The 24,915-nt window shown below is 47.5% G+C and overlaps 1 protein-coding gene across 4 annotated transcripts in view; it reads right to left on the bottom strand.

The window, feature by feature from the left end:
* The window catches only part of CLIP2 (CAP-Gly domain containing linker protein 2), a 79,797-nt gene that overhangs the window by 18,557 nt on the left and 36,325 nt on the right, over positions 1–24,915 (bottom strand). For all 4 annotated transcript variants that reach the window (XM_072026252.1, XM_072026254.1, XM_027445897.3 and 1 more), the window contains exons 3-8: positions 22,322–22,860; positions 13,231–13,355; positions 8,700–8,913; positions 7,590–7,787; positions 6,362–6,465; positions 3,909–3,969 (exon numbers count right to left, since the gene is read on the bottom strand). In XM_072026252.1, coding sequence (XP_071882353.1) covers positions 3,909–3,969; positions 6,362–6,465; positions 7,590–7,787; positions 8,700–8,913; positions 13,231–13,355; positions 22,322–22,860 — 1,241 coding nt within the window. The remainder of the gene's footprint in view (positions 1–3,908; positions 3,970–6,361; positions 6,466–7,589; positions 7,788–8,699; positions 8,914–13,230; positions 13,356–22,321; positions 22,861–24,915) is intronic.

Here is a 24,915-nt window from a genome sequence, read left to right as displayed (position 1 = left end):
ATCAGAGAATGCAAAGACCTTGCAAGGATTCTCCTGCAAAGACCTTGCAGGGATTCTCCATTCTCCTCAAGAAAAATCCCAAGGCAGACTGAAAAGGCTCTCAAGTTCCCCTCCTCTTTTTGCTCCGGAGACAGCTTGAACCCCGCACTAGGTGGAAAAAAAAGGAGGTCGTACTGTACACAGCAGGTTGCTAAAACCACAGATACGCTGCACTGGAAGTAAATAAAAAATCATTAGATCCCACACTGCTATATAAATCAGTGCTTCAGGTTTGAAGAGGACTGCTATGAATTTCAAAGTGATGTTAAACAAAGACTAATAGCCCCGTACAAAAGACAACTTAAAAGCCAGCAAAACAGATGAGTGAGCTACACAGACGTTTATATAACCTGCCCAAATCCCAGAGCATTGACTCAGTGCAGTGCTTCAGGACTCTTCCCCTTTAAAGCAGAAATACCAAATACTGGTAGTTGGTGGCAAGCTTCAGGAATCCACAGTGGCCACTGTAATATCATAAAATTCCCCATAAATAAAAGAGGGGAATACATGGGAAATATACATGCAAAAAAGCTTATTTTTTTTAGCTTAATAAATCAATATATTCCTTTCAATTAAACTGGACCTCCTCCCAAAAAAACAAACCAACCTGACCAGAACTGGATTTTTTTTTACTTTTAATTTTCCATACAATTAATTGCTTTTTGCTCTTTCCACTGGAACCAGATCAAGAGTGGTTGTTTGTTTGTTTTTTTTGAACCAAGTTTTAGCTAGTTGTCTAAAGCTGATAGGAACTGAAGCTTGTAAAAAAAAAAAACAAAAAAAACCACCCATGTTTCTCTTATGGTCTGAAATATATAACTTCACATGCATTCACAGAAGGTAAAGATCGACTATCAGATATAATCAGACTACTCCATATTTTGTGGTCCATTGGACCCCCAAAGGAAGAAAAAGATGTGGTCTCTAGAACCCAAACATCAAACACCCCAAATAATATCACATAATCACAAATAATAATCACATAATGCAGAAGTTGATCGAATGCATGCTAACTAAAGAAAATTAAGAAAATTTAATTTTGTACCGAGTAGCTTCTCCCATTCTCTACACTGCTCAAGATCTACATCCTAAGATGGAGCTCCAGGCTTGATTTTATTTACAGGGATAATTATTCTGTTAACACTAATGAATTTTCATCAATTTATACTTGCCCAGAATTCCCAAGTGAAACTTCAGCAATGTATACTTTTGAAATTACCTTAACTGGTGGCGGCATGTCAGATATAAGCTACCTGAAGATGCCAACCTATTACAAAACTAATCTCTGACTCTCCCAAGAAGACTTTCTCAAGATTCCTGAGATTGGCACTCAAGTTCCCAATCAAGCTACCCCAGCTCCACCTGGTATTCTTGCTCAGTATCTACCAATCCTGGCCTTTTCCAAGTCTGGAAAAGCATATCAAAATAGAGGAGAAAAATCAGGGAAGAAAATTAAAGACTGTAAAACAGTTGATCTAAATATAGCTCTATTTAAGGTTTTCATTGAAGTCCTGTGTTATTTCATATTTTATGCAAATTGATTTTCCTCGTCAACATGACTCATTCTCAAATCCAGAGCGTCCCTGCACTTTGAGGAAGCTTGGATCTGAATTTTAGGGTTACTTCTTGCTATCAGCCTCAAGTTAGATTACCCAAGTTAGATTACCTGTGTGCAAGGTACCACACAGATACCATGAGACTGTTCCTTGATGAGATTAATGTTTCCCATAACAAGCCTTCTACCATAAAAAGCTTTTCATACAAGTCGTGTCATCGCCAGCCCCCTTTCTGCCATTGCTTTCCACCTTCCAGCAACAGCATTGCCAACCAGGACTGAGAAGGTTGAGTTCATTACTAATTTCAAGGCTAAATGCACAGCTCCTTCATCTTTTCCAAAGGTCCAAGTACTGGATCCATACCTCCAAAGTCTGAAGAATTCCAAATCTAATCCGAGCATCAAGGAAGATACTGTCCTACAGGGAAACCCTAGATCCATGGAGAAGGGGATATTTTCTTACCATCATGCCTGGTATGGCCTTTAACTACCTTCCACACAGGCGCTACAAACAGTCCCTGGTGAGCAACTGGAGCAAGACACCACTCAGCTCCCAGTACTCTGACTGGGTTCTGGTGTAAGAGGGCTGCAAGACCCTAAGTGGGGAGGCAACCGCCACTGGGTTTTGCTTTTGGTATTTCAGTGGTTAATTCATCTCTAACTAGGGATGCGAGGAGCTGTGCTGGCAGCTGCTGGCTTTGTAGTGACTACCAGGAGGATGTCAGAGCACCAATTTCCCAGGAAACACACTGCTACAGGAAGGAGCACTTACCACCCTGCCTTCCAAGCAGAGATATCTGCTAAGTGAATTATTTGTTTCTGGATATCCCAAGCATCTCCACAACGAACCAGGGTGATGAGAATTAACTCCAGCGGGACAATCGTCCAGTCTGAGCATCCAAATCAGACAGGACAGGATGTAAACACTGACCACAGCCAAACCCTCCTACAATGCCACTGGTGCTGGACCCCTGGGAAAACCCTCAGTTCTTTGGATTGCCCCAAAACCAAGCTGCTCCACGACTCTTTCTCAAGAAGGTATTTGTTCCTCTAAGCAGAAGGTGGAAGCTGGGACAGAACCTGTCAGCCTGCAAGAAGCTTTGTCGCATCCTCATTGCAAAGCAGCTCCTTTCCAAACCCTGCTAAAAATCAGATCTATCCCCAGTTTGGGACCTGCAGTCACAGCAGCTTAACATCTTGCTAGAACATGTAGGTTTTCTTTCAAAAACAAAACCCCTATATCTGCTAGCTAACCCTGGCTCTGTTGCCATTACTCCACAACTAGTCTTAAACACCTAAAACTTATACAGGGATAATTCACTTATTTCAAAGGCACTGATGGATCAATCTCCCTTCTCTAAAGCCCTGGGGGAAGCTGCCCATCTAAACTCAGGAATCAACAGAAACCTGCTTTGGTACTCACTGACTAGACAGAAACTGTACTTGCCCTTAGCAAAGGTCTGCTACCAGTGCATTGCTGATTTATGCCCTGTCCCACACATGACTCTGCTTTAACTTCTGGATAAAGAGGAGAGGTTTAATACAAGAGGTTCCAAGCCACAGCAACAAGCCCCACTGCCCAGTTTTCATGTTTTCCTGGCCTGATATGATTGATACAGTTCCTTTGATTTTTCTGTTACTAACGTATCACTCTAGCTAAAGATACAGGAAATCCCACAATTCACACAGGTAGAGCAGAGCCTTGCTTTCACAGAAGTATTTCATTTTTCTTCTTTGCACTGAAAAGTTTCATGCTCAGGACCAGCTCCTAACACCACTTCCAGTTGACACAACACCATTTGAGCAGCACTGCTCAGACCACCAGCCTTTCCGAACAAAAGGGTATTCCAGTGTCAAACCCCATGGGCAGAGGACTCCACACGAGGATACTGCAGGTCACACAATACATGGCATTGGGCTCGAATGGAATAGCATCTCTCACCTGAGAGACCGCACGTGCCCATTAACCTCTAACAGGACACTGCAGGGACAGTGACTGAGCAGTCAAATCACTTCTGCAGCGGAAAAACATATGTTAAAATACATTCAGATAATCAGTTTTTAACACTGCTTGGCAACCTATGGCAATATTCAAAGCCAGGCTGGCTGGCTGAGGTTAATTCTAGGCATCTCCTAACATTACAAGGGATCACGCAACATACAAAGAACAATCTTCAATTTACACCACAGTATTTGCAGCAGGTCTGCAGCCATCACTAAAGGAACTGCATTGTTCAGAGTTGAACAAAAGGTGGCAGAAATTACTAACAGAAGGCCACAAATGCAACACACAAGTTTTGGTGAGGGTGCTTACCTCCAAATCCCCCTTGGTTATGGATTCTTCCTCCACGCGGAACTGCAAGTCCTCCACTTTCCTGGGGAAGGGGAGAGAGAGTGATCAGTGACACTCAGATTAGCATCCCACCTACAGGCAGCCATTGCACATGGGCCTCCCCTGCACAACAAAAAGCTGAGAAAAAATGCAATCTTTTACATAAAAACAGCTCTGCAGAAGCTAAACATCAAGATACAAGGAGCAAGACAGTTAAGCATGCCTACGCACAGCGAGCATTTGCCTTCTTGCAAGGTACATGCTCCCAGACCCGCTGTTCCTGCTGTACTATTTCTCAGCCAGCACAACTGCTGTTCATTGACACCAGGATCCTGAAAACAGCGAAGCCACAAACAGTTTTCTCTGTTTTACTTAGACCCTGTTACCTCACAGCAGAGCACCAGGCAATTCCTGTGCCAAACGCAAATGGTCCATACAAAATATTCCAGGGGAATCAGAGCCTCTGCCTTCTTGGCAGAGGGTGAGCAATGCTTCGTGTTGCCACAACGTGGAAATGGTGAGCTACCTTGCCAGAAAAACCTTCAGAGGCTGCACAGGTCAACCACATATAAATCCGCATAAAGCCCCACACACGAACTCAAAAGTGCCTCAGAGTCTTTTGCAAAGCCTGTATCTTGATTGGATTTTCTGTTCAGAGTAATTCAATCTCCTGCTAAACTCATCCCTCTTTGTTCTCTTTACTGATTAAAAAAGGCAATAATGAGGATGTTGCACTGGTAGCCAGATGTAAGGACTCTGATTCAGTTACAGATAAAAATAGCTGTGGGTGTACATATCTAACTTCATAAACAAGCTTCCTTGTCTAAACCTCCTCTAATTAGAGGAGGCATCTGTTGATATTTAGGAAATAGCTCAGCTGTCTTGGGTTAAAGGGCCTCCTGGAGCTGGGAAAGTGAGCTGCCTACCCAGGGAACAGGGAGACTTGTGCACGAAAGAACAATTCATCTTCAGGGAGCATCGTTCAATTGAAACCAACACCATTTTCATTTTTTTTCCCCCCAGTTACTTAATACACAGAAATGTTTTTCCATTCCCACCGGAGAGTTCAATTATATATATGGAGCAATTGGCCTCCAAAAATGACAAGCAGATCTTCACTCTTATCCAAAAAGGAAATGTATGCAGCATCGTACATACACAGATGGGGCCTCTGGGACGTGGGGAGGCAGCGAATCACACAATGGCAAGGCCATACTGCGGTGTGACTTGCCTTCCTCAGGAGGAACGTCTGCAAGATTAACATCTCAACAAATAGATGGGGAAAAAAACCTGTCTTTAGCAAAGCCACGCTGTAGAGAAAGTGCGGGGACCTGGGATTGCCCAGCCTGCAGAGTTCTCTTTATAATTCAATACTTTTTTTTTTATATACTGCATCTTTAACCCAGAACACCTGAAGGCAAGGCTTTGCTCCTTGTTGATATCCAAGTCCCCTCTTAACTGAGGGAGTTCAGTTTACACAGTGACATGGCTCAGTCTGGTTATGGTACAAAAATCCAAATCACTGGTGTTACCAGAACCCTCCGTTCTTTCAGGCTAATAATGCTGCCTCTTCCTGCTCTGTGTTAGGAACCAAAAAACAGGGAAGAAGGTTGGAAACCCTCAATAACTCCACTGCCCAGCAGGAGACCACAGCTATCCAGTCTTCAATTGGCAGTTGTCTACAGAAATGATGCCCACACTGTATTGTCAGTGCAACATTGGCATTGTCAAATGCCCTTGGACATGAAGCAGCCTGTCAAATATTTACCAGGGTCCTCACAGGAGTTCCAGCAGCTTGGAGTCATAATCAGGAATGGAAGCTGATAATGTCTTTTGTCTGGAGCACTACATGCATTTGGCAGGGAAGCGGGTCCGACCATGCAACATCTTTTGGCAGAGAAGCAGAGCTGCCACCGTGCCAAGCATGAGCTGTCCTGGCTGTTTGTCTCCTGCCTTTCAGTTACTTTGCACCAGGGGGCAGGTTGAGCAGAGCACATTGAGAAACCCTGATATTGCTCACATCACAAAAATCAGCTCACTGCAACCGCACAGAATGATATGGCGTTGAGTGGCTTCTAAGAACCTTAAGACAGGAATGCATGAGACTACCTAGAAATATTTCCTTGTTTGTGATCAGCAGCAGTCTGTCTGCAAATGGGAGAAGTCACCATACTGGACGCCCATCCCTAAATAAGGGTCATGCCAGATGTGCAACTACAGCAACCTTGTTCTGAACTTGTCACTTGAAGCAGCACCACCTTTTCCTCCACGCAGGCAGGCTGCAGTGGCCAAGACAGAGGAGCACAGCATATTTGAAATATGGAAAGAGATCCAAAGATGACCCCCCCAGTCACTTTTTTCTCTCCTTAGATACAACAAGTGATGTTCTTGGGTACAAGCTTCATCTCCCCCACACCCATTCACTCCTGTTTTACCTCTTCTCTTCTTCCAGCTGGTTCAGCAGTTCGATCTTCTCCTTTTGCATTCCATCCACCAGTGCTCGTGCCCGCTGGAGGTTTCCCTCTGCCTCTGTGACATACTGCAGTGAAAAAAGAGCTCAAGTCACAAAAGTTAACCATGCCTGAAGTTCAGAGTTGTTTCAAAAAGGATTGGAACAAGAGAACAGAAGGTTCTGATGATGTTTCAGAGGTTGCTATTGTAAGAAGGTGGATTTTCCAAAAAGCCCAGTATAAGTATCAAAAATTGCTCAATCTCCACCAGCTGTAAGTCTGATCTGTGTTTCAGCACCTCGAACGCTTTGGATAATCCAGCTCTGATCTGATTTAAGCACTTCAAGCCTGAACAGTTTTGAAAACCTGGCCCAAGGTTGCCAGATCCAGTTCTGCCCTGGTCACAAAGCGAGAGTCATTTCAGAATTGCATAAATTCACTTGTTACTGTTAATTACTGGGAAATATTTTACACAAGGAAAACTTCAGCTTGCTGTTGATTTGCCAGTTTCTTCCCTGTTTCTGACAGGCAGGTGTGGGCCAACACACAGAGATACACAGCATCACCCCTACTCCCTGGTAGCTGCATTGGGTTTATAAACACGAGCAAGGAATTCACGGCAAGAGCAGTGGTTAAAGAGCCATACGTTGATGAATAGCATAAACCTGTAACTCTTTTCTTTAAACACTCAAGTGGATAAAATACCATCTATCTAAATCCTTGTGGAAAAACCAAAATGCTAACACAATCAGCCTGTTTTCCTCGTGATTGATGACTCCGTTAATGCAATTGAAGCATCCCCCTCTGGTAGGAAAGCAGTGACGTGCAGGAACTGAGCTGGTGTCCTCAGCAGTGTCTGATAGCATCAAAAACACTGCAATGCAGTCACGGCCAAGGCCAGAGTGGGCGGCCAAGGGGACTGAGTTTGCTTTCCACCTGCATTTCAGCATTCAGATGTATTGATCCGCCAGACACAGACTATTACCAGCCCTTTGTCTGGCACAGCCCTTTTTCTGCTCCTTCCTGGGGAAGGAGAGAGCACATCCCACTCGCAGGAATGGAGAAACAGCCTCGGCTTCCTGCGTGGTGTGTTAAGCAATTTCCACAAAAAAAAAAAAGGCAGAAATTCAGAGCCCAGCTTCCAAATCAGGTAGCTGCAGCACAGGGAAAGTGTTATCACGACCTGAAACTTCCAGCGAGGAAGCCACACTACCTGCTCGTGTTGGGCCTTCATGATGGCAATCTCCTTCTCCACCTCGCAGATGTGGCTGGTGGCTTTGGCAACTTCAGCCCGCTCCAGGTCACGCTCTGCCAGCAGCTGCTCGATGTGCTGCTGCTTCTCCTTCAGCGCCTCCTGCAGAGCTGTGGTGCCAGAGATTTTTCGGGCATAACGTGAGGAGGTCTCTGTCAGCTGGAGAATGGAGTTTAAAAGAGGCAGAAGTAAGGTTGTGTCCTCCCCAGTCTAGAATACCTTAAAGTCCCCTGTCAAATCTGAAATATACCTTATCTACTGATTGTTTATTATGCTGTACAGAGCTGTAGTGCCAGCTCTGGGCCCTACAAGTTGTGTTAGTGAGTCTGCAAAAAAGAGCGTGCATTGCTTGCAAGCTCAGTAGCTCTCCTGCACTACAATGGAAGAATAATTTCCCAAAGGACAGGACTTGGGGTGAGAATTAGGTCAGCAAAGGTTGTCACGCATTGTATCATCTGCCTTTTAAAATGCATTTCATCAATGCCCAGCCTAGGGCAGTCCCAAACAGCGAGCTCAGCGAGGAGGAATTATATCAGCTGGAGGCTGGTACGGGCTGGCTGGATCTGCTCCCAGGACTGGGTACTGCACCCGCTTCCCCAGCCAGGATGACTGCAGGTGCTATGCAGCACATGCTACGTCAGAGCTAGAGCTTTTAATAATATTGCTGCCTGCTCTGCTCTCTGCCTTCTTGAGCACCTTCCAAAGCACAAGGCATGTGATCCAGGACAGAGTCATCCCTTCATGGCAAAATGCAGTCGCTGCAGGAGCTGGAAGGCACGGCTGTTTAACAGAACAGCTCGCTGCGATGCAAACACACGGGGCAGGAAGCAGTGGCATTGTTTTGCAGGGATCTTGTAACAAAACCTGCTCTTAACAGCAGAGCTGAGGTTCAACCCATTCCAAATAGCACTTTGGACTTTTTAAATGGTCACAATTGCTCAGCACCTGTTTAAAGAAAATAAAAAAGCTGCATGCCCAGTGCAGCTGCTGGAACAAAACTCCAACCCTCCCGGGTTTGTAGAACCAGGCCGCAGCAGATGGAGGCTGCAGTCTGTGGGACAAGCCACTTACCAGCCCGCTGCGGCTGGGCCGGCCCCCGACGGACGATGCCACGGAGCTGACGGAGCTGATGGAGGAGCTGCTGGGGCTGTGGGTTAAGGCAGACACCCCCATGGCCATCCGTTTGCTCTTCTTGGCCTTGGCAGGGCTGGTCGATGGGAAGCCGATGCGGATCACCTTGTGGATGGGAGCAAAGAGGCCGAACTTGGGAGGGCACTGGAAATACCTGTAACACAGGAGGGATGCTCCAAGTCACTGGTGCTGCAGCATCCACCTTGTCAGAGCCTTGCAGAGCAGCACTGCCAAGCAACACAACCCCAGCTCATCTCAGCCCTTCGCTGCTTCCTTCATGCGAGTGGCTGGATTATTCTCCTTCCCTGCCACTTAGAGCAGTGGCAACCTCCATGTTTTTGCTTGTGCTGATTAAGAAGGGAAGCCCAAGATAATTGCCAGGCACGCTTTGATGAGCTGCCAGGAAAGACCCAGCTGGTAGCCCGGATAGCACAAGGATCCAGCACGTAAACAGTGACAGCACACGCTCCTTCCTCCCAGAAGCAAACAGCCTTCCCAAAACCTGCATGGCTGTGCTCTCTACCCTGCTTTACAAAAAAGCCACATAGCAAAGTGCGTCAAATAAAAAGGCACGAATCACACAGCTCTGTAGGACATTCTACGGGTAATTTTTCCTCCCAAAACAAGAGCTGCCATTCCTCCCCTGCTAACTTTGCAGCTAAAAATGCCATTATCCCAAACTCCAGTGTGTGCCACCCCCTCTGGATGGAGGGGAGAGGGAAACTGGTTCCCTGCAAACAAACTTAAAAGAGGCAAGCATAACAAAAGGGTGTATCAGGTAACTGCAGCGAGCCTGATGATTATGTTTCTACAAACAAATAAGCAAAACTTAGTGCCAAACCTTGGGAACCCCCTTAGAGCTCAGGCCTACCTATTGCTAGCCAGCTGCATTGCAGCAAGTAAACCCAGACAGCCTCCAGGCATCATGCCCCTTTGTGGCTATGGAAGAGCCAACACAAAACTCTCTACTTTAAGATTTTTTTTCTCAAAGCCTCATTAGCGAGGCTAGGACAAAATACTGGGCCATATAATAGCCTGTCCTATGTTAGCATTAAAAAATAATAATAATCTAATGAATAAATGACAAACCCAGCTTTCCTAGCACAAGTGCTCTCTCTCCAGATGCAAGCAGCTGGAACCCAAAAGCCTTCAGTTTGTAAGTGCTGGCAGTCACCCGGCTGGGTCACAGTCAGAACTCTGTGCTTGGGAGAACAGAGAAGAGCCTCATCTCCACCCAGATGTGTGATTAATTTTCAAACACCTGCTCAGCTCCATTTTTTAAAAGATAAAAAAAATGGAAAAACCCTACAATCCAAAATCTCTTAGACCCCTTTGCTTGCTGCCAACACAGGCTTCTGGGTTTAGGAAGGCTATCACAGGCTCACCTTGTTCCAGAATGGAGACCTGAAGTAGAAAAGCTGTGTGACCTCTTGCAAACCAGCCAAAGCATTCCTCAGCATCATATTTTCAAACTGAAGCCTGCAGAGGAATCCAACAACATGGCACAGCCCCTTCCACAGGTCTAAGTGACCTGAGCGTAAAATGGTACTTGTGGCTATACCATACCAAAGGGTAAGTCCACCCAAAGCCCCCTACTGCTCCTATCAAGTTCAAACTTGCTTCAAGCTATGTCAGCTCACCTACTTTTAGTGGTTGGAAGTGGTTGCAATTAACTGGTATAGTTCAGAGACAGGAGCTGGGTCCAGAACACTTGGCAGCAGAAACATCTGCTTGAAACCCAAGAGCTGCTCTCGGCTGGGTGCTACAGAGCCCTACACCCACATGACAAAGAAACTGGAAAGGAAAGTGGTGGTGTGATGGTGATGCAAACTGCAGGTGGAAAATAGCACAGAAAAGTTTGAAACAGACAAAAATAGTTTTTAAAGTGCAAGGCCCATGACTGACAGGCTTCAAACTATGTCAAAGTTTTGTGGGCAAAGGCTCCCATAGGAGCAGGGGCAGAGGAGAGTAAAATAAGTGAAGGTTAATATGAATCAGTTAAGATGAGTAAGTGGAACTTGTCTGGCCGTGTGGATTTAAAACAACAACAACAAAAAAAAAAACAACACAACACACTCCAGTACTTCTCTGCTCTCCCAAGCAGACAGAACAGCAGATGCAGCACACCCCAGTGTCTCAGCAGTACCCATGTGATGCCAGGAGAGGGGCCCAAACACGGTGATGTCCTCTCAGGCACTGCTACTATAGGCAGCCTCCACCAGAGAGCCACAAGTTGCTCAGGAAACCTTGGCCCTTCATCCCTGCTTGGATGAACACCCAGCCCTGGAGCCCTTTGCTGAACCTGCAGGAGAATCAGAGCGACCCTCCTCAAACTCTGAGGGTCCAATTCACCAGGAGAGCTCATGACAGCAAAGCCGGTGACAGAGTCCTTTGCTGGCCCATTTGCCTCCACATCACCTCCCCTCCTTCCACCAGCCTCCACCACCTCAGGGACAGCAGACTGCCTTTGGACCCAGCCCTTCTGCTGTAACAGCGACTGCAGCAGTGAGCACTGCTGGTAGGCAGCCAGACCAAAGATGCTCACTAGATGGCAACAGCCACCAAAGCACAGAGCCTCCGGAGCCCTGGACAGCCTCCTTGCAGACTGATTCCAGCAGGACAAACTCAGGGCAGTACCAGGAATCCTGAGTAGCCAGGATAAATGTGGGGAGCACTGTCTGAGGGGTGCCTGCATGGCCCAAGGGAGTAGGTTTTGGTATGGCGGCCTTCCTCCAGAACCCCGCTGTTGAAGTCAGTCCATGCTGTTAGCTGCCAGAGAAGCGTTTTCACTGCAGAAAAATCAGAAGGTTAGATGAAGGCTCAAGGGATGAAGAGGGAGTGCTGCAAACCTGCAGCCAGATGCTTGGTGGACAGACCTTAGCAGGACAGTGCCTGCATACCACTGCTGAGTTGGCTGACATTCACTGCTGCTAGGAGATCTGCGTAATCAGCTCGGACACAAGAGGCAGGGATGCCGTACAGATTTCCTTCAGTCTCCTCTATTTAATCAAAATCTCTGAATTTGCTCCTGTTCCCTGATTCTTGTTGTGGGAATCAATTGTTCCTGTTTTTGATAAAATGCCAAAGAGGAGCCTTGCAGACACAGTGCACGCCACAGCAAAATAAAACCATGATGTAGCGGTTTCAGAAAAAAGATGACTTTCAAAAGTTGGGATTTCGGAACACAGCAACAGAAGTGTGAGGACAAGAGCCAGAGAGAGCACCCTTACCCCTCACATCTGCCTTCCACACATTCCACATGCACAAAAGACAGTAAATCATTTCTTTGCACCCTGAAGATGAAGCTTAGATATTTTACCATGCGTGACAAAGAAAGCAGGGACTTGGCTTCACTCCATGACATATTCTGGTTCTTTTCTTTAGAGAACAGGCTGGAAGTCAGCCATCTGCTGCCAATCATTTACTGCTTTCTTGTCCTGACATTCCCAAGCGTTTCTCTTATTTAAAATGAAAACATTTGACTGCTGGACAAAAAGGGGCTGATTCAACACAGAAGCCTTTATTACAGAACCTGAGATCTACCGATGGAAGAACTCTCAGTTCCTGAGTAGTTTCAAAGTTCAATCTCACCTTTAATGTAAGATTTCCTTAAGGAGCCTTGAGAAATCAGCTGTATTTCCCCTGTAAGGAACTTGTGAAGGACAGGAAATCAGTTCCACCTGTACTGGAACCAAGGCCAAAGCACCGCTATATAACTCAGGTCTAAGCATCGCCAAACTCAAACACCTGAGGCTGGGGGTCATTCCCTTATCTAGCTTCTACACAAAAAGAAATACAGCTTCTTAGAAAGCTTGCTAGGTGTCCCTGCCTAGTTTTCTAGACACTAACAAGGGCTGTTTTGAAACAAAAATAGTGGAGGTACAATCGAGGCAGAGGTGATAAGATCCATCAGCAGATAACTGTAGCACTACAGAATTCCTACAAGAACAGACCAGGGCCAGCAATTGTTCTTTCAGATCTTTGAAAAGTTGTTCCCAGGAAAAAAAAAAAAATAGGCCAGAAAAGCCAGAAAAAAAGTCAGAGCTTTATTCTCTATAGTTCTGACAGGCTCAATTTCAGATACAGTGCAAGAAGAAAGTTTATTTATGAAGCACACGTGTGGTAGAAAGCAGACCTAACCCAATCACAGAACCCATTCCTAGCAAAAAACTTAAAGTGCAGTACAATTTAGTATCTTCCCTCTACTCTCTCCTGTTTCCTGCAGCCACCCTGGGTACTTTTCTCCATACAGACCTTACCTGATTCTGCTATAAAATGCTCCGGTAACGAGGCTTCTATTTTATCTCCTGGAAAAATTAGTCCAAAGCTTCAAAGACTCAAAACTGGACTCTTCCTCCCCATTTATAACATCCAACCCAACACACCAACTCTCCCTCCCAGACCCGAAGGAGTTTGGCACCCAGTCCCCGCAGGAGGCCCGCAGGACCCCCGTGCTGGGAGCGCCCAGTACCTGGTACCAGCCACGGCCCCGTCGTTCTTCCCCAGGGGCTCGTCCAGCTCCACGCCGCACCACTCTCCTTTGGCAAAATCCGTCTCTCCCACGTAGCGAACAACTCCCGTCTTCGTCCCACCGACCTGTCAGAGGTAAAATGCTGAGGGTTAGAGACCAACGCTAGCATTACTGCAAGTCGCTTAAAGCCGGAACAGATGTGGAGAGAGAAAGGGAAAAAGCCATCAGCAGCATCTTCTGATTCAGATCTAATGAAACCAGAACAGGCAGTTTTCACGTCAAGTTCTCCTAGCACCAAAGATGCCTCCCCAATAACTACAAGCAAATCTCCCACTTCTGGACGTGTCTGCCTGGAAGATGTCAGGACAAATATAATGAGAACACCAACTAATTGCGTACAGTTGCTTGCCAGACCTTGAAGGAGTTTAAGCCCTGCACACACAGCTTGTACCTGCCTCCTGCAAAGCACAGAGAAATAAGCAAAGTCACACCTTCTGCTCCCCTGTGTACACTTAAAGCTCTCAATGCCCTGAGCAGACCCCAGGACAGTATAAGTCAGAGCTGCACAAGGCTGGGTTTTGATCACCACAACCAGAAGATATTTTACTGAGCAGATGCTGTATCAGCTGCCTCTGCCTTTGCACTGGGAGTGCCTACAGGTGTCCTTTGGTATTTGTGATGAGAAAAGAAAGATGGAAAAGCAGGAGGGATATTATTCTAAAGATCTGTACTTCTAGTAAATCAGCATATAATTTAAACCTTTTTTGGCCTCTCTGTTAAGCCTAGGTTCAAGGAAGAAAGCTTGAAAAAGTTAAGATTTAATTTGCAGCTTTTAACTTCAATGACTGGTGGTTAATTTTGTTTAATAGTAAATTTTAAATAAAGCAGTATAAACCAAATATTACTGCCCTACAGAAATCAGTGATGGAGAAATGCAGAAATCTCCAGCTTTTTATGTTTCAGGGATGTAACAGGTTTACCAATTCTTAATGACTAAATATTCTGGAAATTGCTTATGCAAAGGCAAATGAGTTTTCCCAGCCTAAAAATAACTGCTCCTGAGAGGACCAGAGAGCACAGCTCCAAAGCCTGGCTCCTGCCTCAAGTCCTGGGAGGCTGCGCTGCAGCTCGAGCTGGTCCTCTCTAAGTTTTCCCACTAGGGATGTAGCAAAATGCTGCTTATGGAAAAAACTCTGAAGTTCTGTAGGAAGGAGGAAAATATTTGCCAGCAGGGAAAGCATCAGAAGAAAGACTTCTGGTCCTACACCATGTCCCGGAGTAAAAGGACTTCATTTCAGTATTAGGTACTTGGCAAGTTACAGATTTGAATAGCTTCGGTAAGATTCTTTACGACTTGCTCATAGTCAAACAGCAGTCCCGTTTTTGATTTATCCAAGTCTAGAAAGAATTATTCTCTTAATATTAATGCAATGATTTAATGCCAGTCTAGTACATTTCTTTAGCTACAAGCTGAACTCAATGAAGACATAATTCATCCTCGTGCCATTTATAAAAATGAAGGGAGCTTACCAGCTGTCTTTTTTTTTAATCGAGTTTTAATTACTGATACGGAGCCACATGATCCTGACCCCACTGAACCTCATGTGACCTCCTTAATAACCCAATGAGCTCCCTCCACCAGTGTGAGTCTCCAAACAGCAGAGAAAGTGTGCTTAATATATAAATATTATAAAATAATAAATATATAAAGTGTGCCTAAGGGCACCAGAGCAGGACAGTCAGAGCAGGCTGTGTTCCTACCCAAAACTCACAAATGGGCATCCCACAGCCCCCCAGGTGGCTATAGGATTGTTTCCAAAGTAATGGATTTTATTTCTCTTTTGAGGGTTGGTTATTCTGTCTTTTCCATGAAGCACGCCCTTGCCACACAGGATCATCTTCTCCCTGTTCTGTCCCAAATGCCCCCATGCTCCCTGACGGGGCTGGGAGCGCAGTCAGGAGCTGATTTGGGGTTGCCATGCTCACACGTCAGCATTTAGACCCCTTGTTGAACTTCCCAGCTTCTGGCAGGCACGCAGGAACTCTCGTGGATGGACAGCCTAGAAAATTCACCCGCCCCAGACATGCAGATTTATTCAGCCCCGATAATCTGCTAATGCTGCTCAAATAAATAATGCGTTTTGGGAAAAGCCAGCTGGCAGGTCGCGCCAGTGCGCAGAACAAACAGTCTCATCAAAACAGAAGCATTTGTTTTTATTAGAGCCTTCAACAAATCACAAGTATCACCTTGGAAGGAGGATAGGAGCAGCTTGTGAGGGGCAGCAGGGCTGGCACTCACAGACCCCAAGTCAAGGCAGCCGCTCAGCTGCGCCTTCTCCCCACACCTCGCTGTTACACCACGCTCCTGGAGCAAAACTCTCCAACCTTTTCAGAAGAGCTTTCTATACGTTACCAAGACTGTCAGCAAGATTAGTCATTTCCAAGAGAATGGGATTCTGCTCGATGTAAAGTGTTATTACTTTCAGTTATAGTTATTTTTGCAGAAAAGCAGCTGAAATAGCTCCTTCTTGAAGCTCAAAAATAAACACTATTGACATAGTAAGATTTTGTTGTTGTTCTGTTTTGGATGGTTTCTGATTAGCATTAGTGTTCCATATTTTCACCTGAAGCAAAGAAACCCTTATAATTAACTTAGATCAAGCTCACCACAATCCACCCTCTCCATCTGGACTCCAGCAGCCTCAGAGCCACCCCCCGGCCTCCTGGGGAGTTCAGATCCAGCCTCAAGTTCTCTGCCTTGGCTCCCATGGCCTTTTCCATGCTTTTGATGAGAGACCATCGTCCTGACCTGGCCTTTCCTCAACAAAAGACCTCCAACAGTCCCAAGAAAGTCTTGGGCTTGACGTTCAGAGCACAAAACCAGGGCTGCTACCATGGTTTCTGTGCTTAACGGGTGAGTCAGAAAAGCACGGTGCAGTCACAGAGGAGACATCCACGCGCCTCTCCTGCGATCTGTAGTAACGCTGACATCATGTTTTACTAGGGTTTTCTCATCGAAATGACAAAATTGGACCCAGACCAGTATCCCAGGGCTGAAAAGACAATGATGCTAATCCTTCCAGACACTGTCTTCAGCAGAGCTGCTGATATATCGTTTAAACAATTTGCCCAATTAGCACCAGCCATGTCTCGAGCTGGCTGCTGGAAGTCAGACCCCTGCAGCCTGTGTTCGCTCCTTCCCCTTACGCCCTTCCCGCTCACCCCACTGCAGTTTCATGCTCTCAGCAAGAACCTCCTAACAGCCATCCCCAGCCTGTGGCAGTGCAGTGCTGTAATTCACTCCAGTACTGCTCAGGGAAAACAATAATCATAAAAAAGTGGAATTCAGGCCAAGAGGGACCGTTCCCCACAACGCCAGGCACAATTCAGGGGCCAGCACTGGCTGTAGACCCCTGCTTGAGCACACCCTCAGGCAGAAGCCACAGTGGTGATGCTGTGTTACCTGCTAAAAATCCTAATCTAGCCATCTCCATTTATTTTCTCAGCTGCTTTCCAAGCCATTTCCACAGGACTGTGTTTCCCAACTGCATGTGCTTTAGCTCTCCCAGTCCTAATGGCAGAAGATCATACAGGGTCTGATTTAGAGAGAGTGCTTTCTGCAGCAGCGTGGGCGTTTGTGTCCAGACGTCGGAGATTACATGAAATGACCAGCTTAAGTACAAGGGAGTAACCACACCTACCTATGGGCAATGCACGTCAGTGCTTGCCAGGGCTGTGTCCCGGCTGGCAGCTGGGCACAGCGCTCAGCAGGCTGGCAGCACGGTGCGGGGCTGGTTGCAGTCAGCTCTGTCTGCAAACACAGCTCGTTTCAGGTGGCATCCAACCATCAGCAGTTTCATCTGGCCGGACACTCACTGCATCATCTGTGCATGCCAGAACTGGCTTTAGGATGAGGAGGAAAAAGACAGCCAGGAATTACAGGAGAGTTCCTCCTACATGAAGTTATGGGATTTTTTCAGTCTCTTCTAACCCACTTACCTTTGGGGCCAACTCATCCCCATAGCACAACTCAGCATTGCACAGGGACAAGTCTGACAGCGCTGCTGATGCAAGACATCTGGGCACATTTATCTTCCAGGCACCAGTGAGAAAATAATGTCCTCGGGATGCGGTGCAAGAGGGAAGTCTGGAATTCCAGCATCCCTCCTGAGACTGCCTTCGGTACCGAGTCCACCCATGTTAATCGCACAGCTCGCTCCGCACAGACCGCTTGCACCTCCTATTTAATGACAGCTATAGCATGCAGAAGGCAAGGACTGGCCAACTCATCAGCCCAAATGAATGGTTAGGAGGGTGTGTGCGTGCACAACAAGCCTCAAGGAGTTAACATGCCGGGCAGTAGCTCCGGGCTATTTCTTACCTCTTAGCTTCGCTGCAGGGACAGGGAACACTTGCTCCTGTGACAACAGCAGTCACCTACTGTTCGCACCAAACAATCTTATATGGTGAGAAGAAAGCTTGGACTGGGAGACACAGGTGTTTTCCTCAAAGCCTGCAAATAACTGGAAGGCTGCACTTCCCCAAACCTCCACAGGGATGGAGGTTGCCGTGTTCCCATGCAAGGCCCTGGGCTCAGCCATGCTGCTGTCACACCCTCCAGTCAAGGCACAGCAACTAATGGTCTCCAGCAGCCGAAAGCAGGTGCTGAATACCAACACCTTTCCTGACAATACTGTCCCGACAGAACTACAGAACGTGGATCCACCTTTTTTCACTGCCTGGTTTGCAATCAGTGAACATACCTTGTTACTGTCCTTCTGTTAAAGTCAGGAGCAGCGCTGCACCTGTAAAGCTTTAGCAAGCTGGGAGAGCTCTGCTCAATTACCAGGAAAAGAAAAAGCATGGATCATTCCTGCCCAATGCCTCCCATGCCCCCACAGCAGCAAGACTCCAGTCTCAGGCACTGAAAGAGCTCGAAGCCAGCTGACAGCAGAGCCCCTGGCTGTCCCTGCCCAAGGGGAATGGCTAAGGCTGCCATCCTCCTTGCCAGGGAGCTCCTACCAAGAATGGCTTTTCATACAGGTGGTTAAAGGCTTTCTGCACCTTCAGGCAGGCAGATCCAGGTTGGTGCCAAAGAGGACGCGATTGGTTTACTCATGAGAGCTTTGTCATTTGCCAAGAGCCAGAGGTTGCAACACACCCCAGGCAAAAAGCCACTTGGCAGTGCGCAGAGGAGAAAGCGATCGCTATCATGCGCTCAGGGCGAGCCCGGAGTCTCTCTGCAGCAGCCCAACCAGCCCACCATGGCAGGCCTGCCACCAGCCAGCCCCAGCACCGCTCCATCATGATCCCACTGTTAGCACCGCCCCAGCAATTCTGGTTCCGGCCACCTACAAGTCCTGGCAAAGTCACAAATCTAGAATCCACCCGAAGAGTAACTGGGGCAACACTTCACAGGAATATAGTCAATCAGCAATTGAGATGCTTCACGGCCCTTAAATAGTCTTGTTTGTCACTAGGTTTCGGTATTGAAGAGAGCAATCCCAGTTAGGAGACAGCAGGCTGGCTATGGGACGGAACCTCTCTCTCTCAGGAGATCTTTTATTTAGCCTTGCACACAAAGAACGCTCACCTCCTTCCCACCCTTCTTAAGCAAGCAAGTACATTAGGGTGGAATGAGTCCAACTGCTGAGAAAGCCCCCCTCAGCATGTAAAATACATTTTCTTAAGCAAAAAAAAAAAAAAAAAAAAAAAAAAAAACAGCAATGATTCCTCTCAAGCAGAACATGCTCAACTGCTCCATCTCTTTCCATCGGTTCGTTCCCTGGAGAAAGGCACCCAGCCAGCCTCGCATTAACAGCAGCACTCCAGCTATTACCACGCTTTGGGAAGCTCCCTTCTTACTGAAGCAAAGGTTAATTGTTCCACATTCATTTGCCAGACCTCAAGAAATGAGGTTCTTCAATATCAGGGTGGAGGGTTTTTTTTCATCTCTTTAATGCAATTTTTGCATCTCTGGGAAAAAGTCTGAGTTCAGCCGTGCCGAAGGCAAACGTTATCTAATTCTTCTAGTGGAAAGCTCCATTAAGTCACTTTTAGCAGTATCGGAACAAAGTTATTGAAAAGCAAAAATGACTTCAAGCTATAATGGACTTCAGCGAAGTGAATGAAAGCCACTAGCAGAAAATGCCCGTAACGCAGAGCTCTGACGCTCGCAGCACCAGGTGCCAACACTGCAGGCCCAGGAGAGGCTCCTGCAACCTCCTGCTCCGTCAGCAGAGCAATTACAGAAAATGCAGGTCCTCCCCTCCCTCGAAAAGCCTGTGGTGGTTCCCCTCTGCCCCAAAGCCATTCTCGAATAAAAAGATAATCTTACGGGAATGCACGGACTAAGAGCAATAAAAACTAAAACCGTACCAATCTGCAGAGGACAAGAGCAAGGATTGACTCAGGGAATTTGAGGCAACTTGGGTTAACCCAGAATTATTGCTTATGTATTCAAGCACCAAATATGATTAGCTGATGTCTCCATTACTGGAAAAAAACATCTGCCAAGCACGTATTACTGGGCCATACCAGCAAATTGTTTCTTGTTATCATTATCTGCTCTTTTCCTGGACCTCTGCTACCGCACGCAAACAATTCCTGAGGTTTCTCTGAGTGCTCCTGCAAGTGCCCGTGAGATGCTCACTTCATATTTGTTCTTTTAATGTTCTTCATTACAGTAACAAATCATAGCACAGAATGTATTGTAGAACATCTGGGCTGGATAAGCCAGCTGGCAGTGGAGGAGGGCTTTTATTCATTTAAAAACAAAAAAACAGAAAAGCACACAAAACCACGGAAAAAACATTAGCATTTTGTGTGATGTGAGTGTGTTGAAGTCTCAGTCCGTGTAAGCACTGTATTAAACAATCTGACCCTGCCTCAGTGAGCTCCCAGTCAGGACAAAAGAGAGGGATTCGATAATTAAGTCTGGGGAAAGCTCTTGTGCTGCCTGGCTCAGGATGAACGGAGCCAACGCTAGCGGAGATTTTATATCTTGCAGTTTGCCTTCTGTGGCTGCTGCTCCACAGAAAGCCTTCACCTGAGCACCCTCCCTTACCCCCTGCAACAGGTAAAGGAGCAAACAAACCAACCAGCTAAAGGAGGACAGATTCCTGAGGCTCCTTTTTCCCTTGGTGGCTGATTTAGCATGTTCACTTTGAACCATCAGCGTGTGGGCAAACACAGAACGTCTCTGACGCTTTCCCTGCCTGCCCCTGGGAGCAGCAGGGACAGCAGCAGCTTTGCTGACAGCGGGCAGACCCTGGTGGAGAACAGTCAGGAAGCTGACAAACAAGCAGCAAGCCTCTAAACAGCTGGTGGGTCCTGCTGGGCTGCAGGACGCAATGCTCTTCCATGGGAAAATCCGAGCACATGAAGTGTTCTCACCTCTGCAGCGAGCTCTGCAAGCCTGCGTGTTCACACCAGGTTTAATAAGTGCTGTAAATGATGGGCACAGACAGAACTCACCTGCACTTCTCTGAAAAGGAAGAAATTCAATATGTATACATTTATATGTTTTAAATAAAATGAAAAAGGAATCAACTCATCAGCTCGAGCCGCAGCCTGCCCAGGGCTTCTGCTATCCCCAGCAGAAAAGCCCTGCTCCTCGAGACCACCGGGTGTGTTGGGAGCACCTCTGAGCCCCCTGCACAAGACCCTCACAATTTGGCCAGGCAGCACAGCCCCTTCCCCAGCCTGTTGTGCTACCTGCTGGGGAGCAGTGCACCCACCAAGCCCTGGCAGGAGGTTTCAGAGGGCTGCTGGTGGCAGAATTGCTGTGTTGGATGTGTCCTCACAGAACTCAACAACACCAGGGAAGCCGTGTATAGATGTTGGGCTGGGAATAGCTCCCACCCTCTGCTGGTGGACACCAGCATCTCTCAGACCAGGCACCACCACCAAGCTTAGCCCGCTTTGACCCCTCTGCCTGCCCCAGCACAGCCTGCCCGGAGGAATACAAGCAGTGTAAGCTTCTACCAAGCCATCATCGCTAACCAGAGGGCAAATCTGTTTTCTTTATATATATATTATAGCAAGTTCTGTGCTCTAACTGTTGGTTTCTGAACCAGGTGCCCCAAAAGGAAATTCTACACAGCTCATTTTAAATGGGAGCCACACTGCCTAGGATGCACAAAGTAACCCTCTGGAACCTGTCACCTGTTGCTTAGAGTCATTTTCCATATCCTCAGAACTGAACAACAAAGTCACAAGAGATGTGTGCTCAAATGCCTGGTTCTTCAGTGTCTGCTATCACAACATGCATCATACACACTAAACAAACCTGAACTATTTTATAGAACCGCAGAATAAGACCCGATGCACCTGTGCTGTTTCCTTCCTTCCTAAACCTCCACTGAAAACACAACTCCTTTGCTAGGACACAAACGGTGACCAATTTGATGGCAAACCTCCAGTAGGCCATTTTTTAGCACAAGTATGCCCCTTTGGCTTGAAGGCACACAGCTTTATTTTGAATTATGAAAACAACACAAATCAGAGGTGGATAACCCATCCATACATATGATTTCCCCCAAAGTTCAACCCTTTAAAAATAATAATAATAATTGTAAGTTTCTTTCTGTATGGGAAAGGAATTACCATCATATCCAGCATCTTAGGAACTAAAGCACCAGAAGGGGAGGGATCAGCCATGAGAGATTCCTGCAAACCCTTGCAGAGTGTGACCAACAAGACACTACTGCTAACTCCCCAAAAGCTCCAGCACACACCATTATAGAGAATATCACAGGGACAGACAATGATAACCGTCGGGATAGAACAATCCTCTATTTCCCTCTAGCATTTGAGTGGGATCTCTGCTGCCACTCCACTGCTCAGGACTTACCCAACACAAAAAGCACTCTTGTATCAATGTCAAAAAGAGGCATGCCCACAAGACAGCATCCCAAATAACAACTAATGCAGAAGTTCAAAGCCTGCCTGGCCCAAGCACCCCCTTTCCCAAGACCACACGCTGCCCCACAGCTCACCACCAACTCTGCCACCCTCTTAACTCGCCCCAAACAAGGAAGAGACAAATTCGGCCCTTCACTTTCCAAGGAAGGCCCCACAACTGACTCACCAGCACACGATCTCCAAGCCGTAGGTCCTTCTCCCCCTTTTTCACAGACCCGCTGTCCGAGAGGTTCGATCCGGACTCGTTGCCCGTCTTCATGGCGCTGTTGAGGACGCTCTCCCGCAGGGGGATGACGCGGGTGGAGAGGGGCGGCGTGGCCGTCCCCGAGTGCAGCGACAAGTTCTGGGCTGTCAGAGAGTCCACGGAGGGGGCGTCGCTCCCCGAGCCCTCAGCCACCGGCTGCCGCGTCAGCTTGGACGGTCGCGTGAAGATGCCCTGCAGCGGCTGGCACTCGAAGTAACGCACTCCACCGACCGAGCCGTCATTCTTACCCACCGGGTCATCCAGAACGACCCCTGCCCACTGGCCCGGAGCAAATTGCGTCTCCCCGAGGTACTGGATCACTCCTGGCTTCACTCCATTCACCCAGACGCGTTCGCCCACCACGAAGTCTCCCAGGAAGTCGTCGCCCACCTCGGCGACTTTTGAGCCCGACTTCTCAGCGCTGGCGGTGGAGGTGGTGCCCTGCTTGTGTAAGGGCGAGCCTGTGAGTGAGGGAAGAGAGGATTGGGCATGAGGAGAAATCCTAAAGGCAGCTACAACACCAGGAAGGGACATTCACAAAAAGGAAACACCTGGGACCATGGCTCAGGTTGCAGCCTTACACCAGGCAGGAGTTGGAACCTGAGCGACCCCAGTTCATACACATCTTCTTGGCAGAAATGAGATTTCTGTGCAAACTGCAATGTGCTGCCCCATTTCTGCAGATCTCACACACAAAACAGAAGCAATACCATGTCTTTATCCCCTTCATAAAGTGCATTTATTCCCAGTCCCTCCACAGCACTGAAGGATATTTTGCGTGGCAGTGCTGGTGTAAATAAGCTCACCAGGACAGGAGTGGAGGTAGGTACCTAAGGATGCAAGGGGACTGCTCAAAGAAAGATGCCCAGGTCATGCTTTTCTCCCCAAAAAGAGCAAGCTTTGATGTTTCAGTGGGTGTTCAGAGCTCCCCAGGTGTGGATGCAGGCAAGCAGTTAACCCAGGCACTGTGTGTCCCGTTGGAGGGCAATAACAGCCCCGTGGGACCACGCAGCTGCCCGCACGCATTGCAGGCTTCTCCCAGCTGCTGATATTCCCTGCGCAGAGCAGAGCCCAGCAGCAAGCAGACACCTGGGGTATGCTCAATATAAACAGAGCATTGATAAACAGGAAACATCTACAAACCCCTCTAAGCCCGGACGGCCCTTCCAGGGCCGAGGCTCAGCACACAGAACTCAGGCAAACCTGCGAGAGGGAACGCTCATCCCCACGCAGCAGCGGCTCCAGCTAGGCTTCACTGCGAGGAGGAAAGCTGCAGATGCTGTTGTAAACTCCCTGTCCCGGCTGCTCTTTCCTAGGATGGGCCAAACTTTCAGCAGTACAAAATGAGACCCTTAAGTATGTGGCTGGCATCTGAAGGGTAACAAAGCCCAAGCAAACAAGCTCGCAGTGACCCCGCGCTTGCTGACCCCAGGGTCAAACGATCACAAACGTTGTGCTTTCCGTCTGGGTCCCAGGGGAACTAAAATAAAGAGCATATGGACTTCATTAAAGCACTCTTAAGCCCAGAGACAGGGGGTGGGTAATGCTAAGTAAAGCCCTAAAAGAAACCACACAGACCGAGGAAATAAGCTTGCAAGTTAAGATCCAGCAAGACCTATACCCTAGACCTGTGGTCATCCTCAGCACCTGGCAGCACTGAGATCCTAAGCGTGCTTCTCCCCTATAGCTGACCTAGGGGGTGGGCTGTGACATTTGCTCAGCCATCACCACTGCTCAGCCTGCACCACTGCTCCAGCTCTTCCAGAAAGAATGGACCTGACGGATCAAGCCCAGCTCCTAGAAAGGCCAAAGAGCATAAATGCTCTCAAAGCAGGACACTTCAAGCTTTGCTAAAGGTTTAATGCTAGGGGAAAGAAAAGAGCACCAGTGCTTCAGTGTTAATATGAAGAACTTACAGTTTTTGCTAAAGCAGCTGCGTTAAGAGAGATTGCTATTGACACTTCAGTTGTCATTAGACTCCGGAGTCAGCACTTAAATCTGTGCAGCACAATTGCACCAACTCATTCGTGGTTCCTGAAGGCATCACCCCCAGCAGCTCACCAGGCTTGGTGAACCGGAGCTTTAACTGCCTGAGAAAGTTCGCCAGACTTCCCTGCTCCAGGCTATGCTCTAACTTCAGCCTCAGCAGCACCACTTGGCCAGAACAAGTCCCATAAAACTCACCCCAGCACAGGAAGGGCAGTGCCACAAATGCCATTCCCACCTGGAAAGCTCAGCAGCAGCTGCGTGCGGTGCTCCCAGAGAAGCCCAGCCAGCTTCCTGGGAGAAGGCTGTGTCGTTGTCCCTCAGCTGCCTTCTCTTCACCTTAGGGTCCTGCCCTGAAAGTTTCCTCAACCTCAAATATTCATTAACTTCTTATTTTGGCAGCTGCCTGTCCTCTCAATCCTTTAAAAAACAGTACACCAAAAGGAGCTCCATTAGAGGGGACAGCTTTACATCCAAAAACCAAGTTCACATTAAAAAACGAAAAACAAACACAGATTATAAGGATGCTT

This window comes from Anas platyrhynchos, chromosome 20, assembly GCF_047663525.1.
Source record: "Anas platyrhynchos isolate ZD024472 breed Pekin duck chromosome 20, IASCAAS_PekinDuck_T2T, whole genome shotgun sequence".
Lineage (NCBI taxonomy): Eukaryota > Metazoa > Chordata > Aves > Anseriformes > Anatidae > Anas > Anas platyrhynchos.
Note: the sequence above shows the minus strand (reverse complement) of the source record. Positions and strands in the feature narration are given on the sequence as shown.